We start from the raw sequence: 209 nt of genomic DNA on the forward strand, positions 1-209 counted from the left end.
TCTCTTACGAATATTTTCCTTCTTGAAGTCCTCTGTTCTGTTGCTGAGCAGTTCCGCGACTTTGACAGCTGCTGATACGACTGTGTCCTGCACTCTCCCTGACGCGCGCCCACTGTCAGCCTCTGTCAACTCCTGCCAGGGATTCTGCCTCTCAAGCACCTTTCCTGACACCTCAAGGACATCTGTCATGTACTCCTAGAGACGTAATG

At 51.7% G+C, this 209-nt stretch overlaps 1 protein-coding gene across 1 annotated transcript in view; it reads right to left on the bottom strand.

Annotated features, from left to right (window-relative positions):
- The window catches only part of LOC119588132, a 4,477-nt gene that overhangs the window by 2,020 nt on the left and 2,248 nt on the right, over positions 1-209 (bottom strand). The window contains exon 3 of the mRNA XM_037936840.1: positions 9-195. Within this exon, the coding sequence (XP_037792768.1) occupies positions 9-195 (187 nt within the window). The remainder of the gene's footprint in view (positions 1-8; positions 196-209) is intronic.

The sequence above is a fragment of the Penaeus monodon genome, chromosome 23 (genome assembly GCF_015228065.2).
Source record: "Penaeus monodon isolate SGIC_2016 chromosome 23, NSTDA_Pmon_1, whole genome shotgun sequence".
Lineage (NCBI taxonomy): Eukaryota > Metazoa > Arthropoda > Malacostraca > Decapoda > Penaeidae > Penaeus > Penaeus monodon.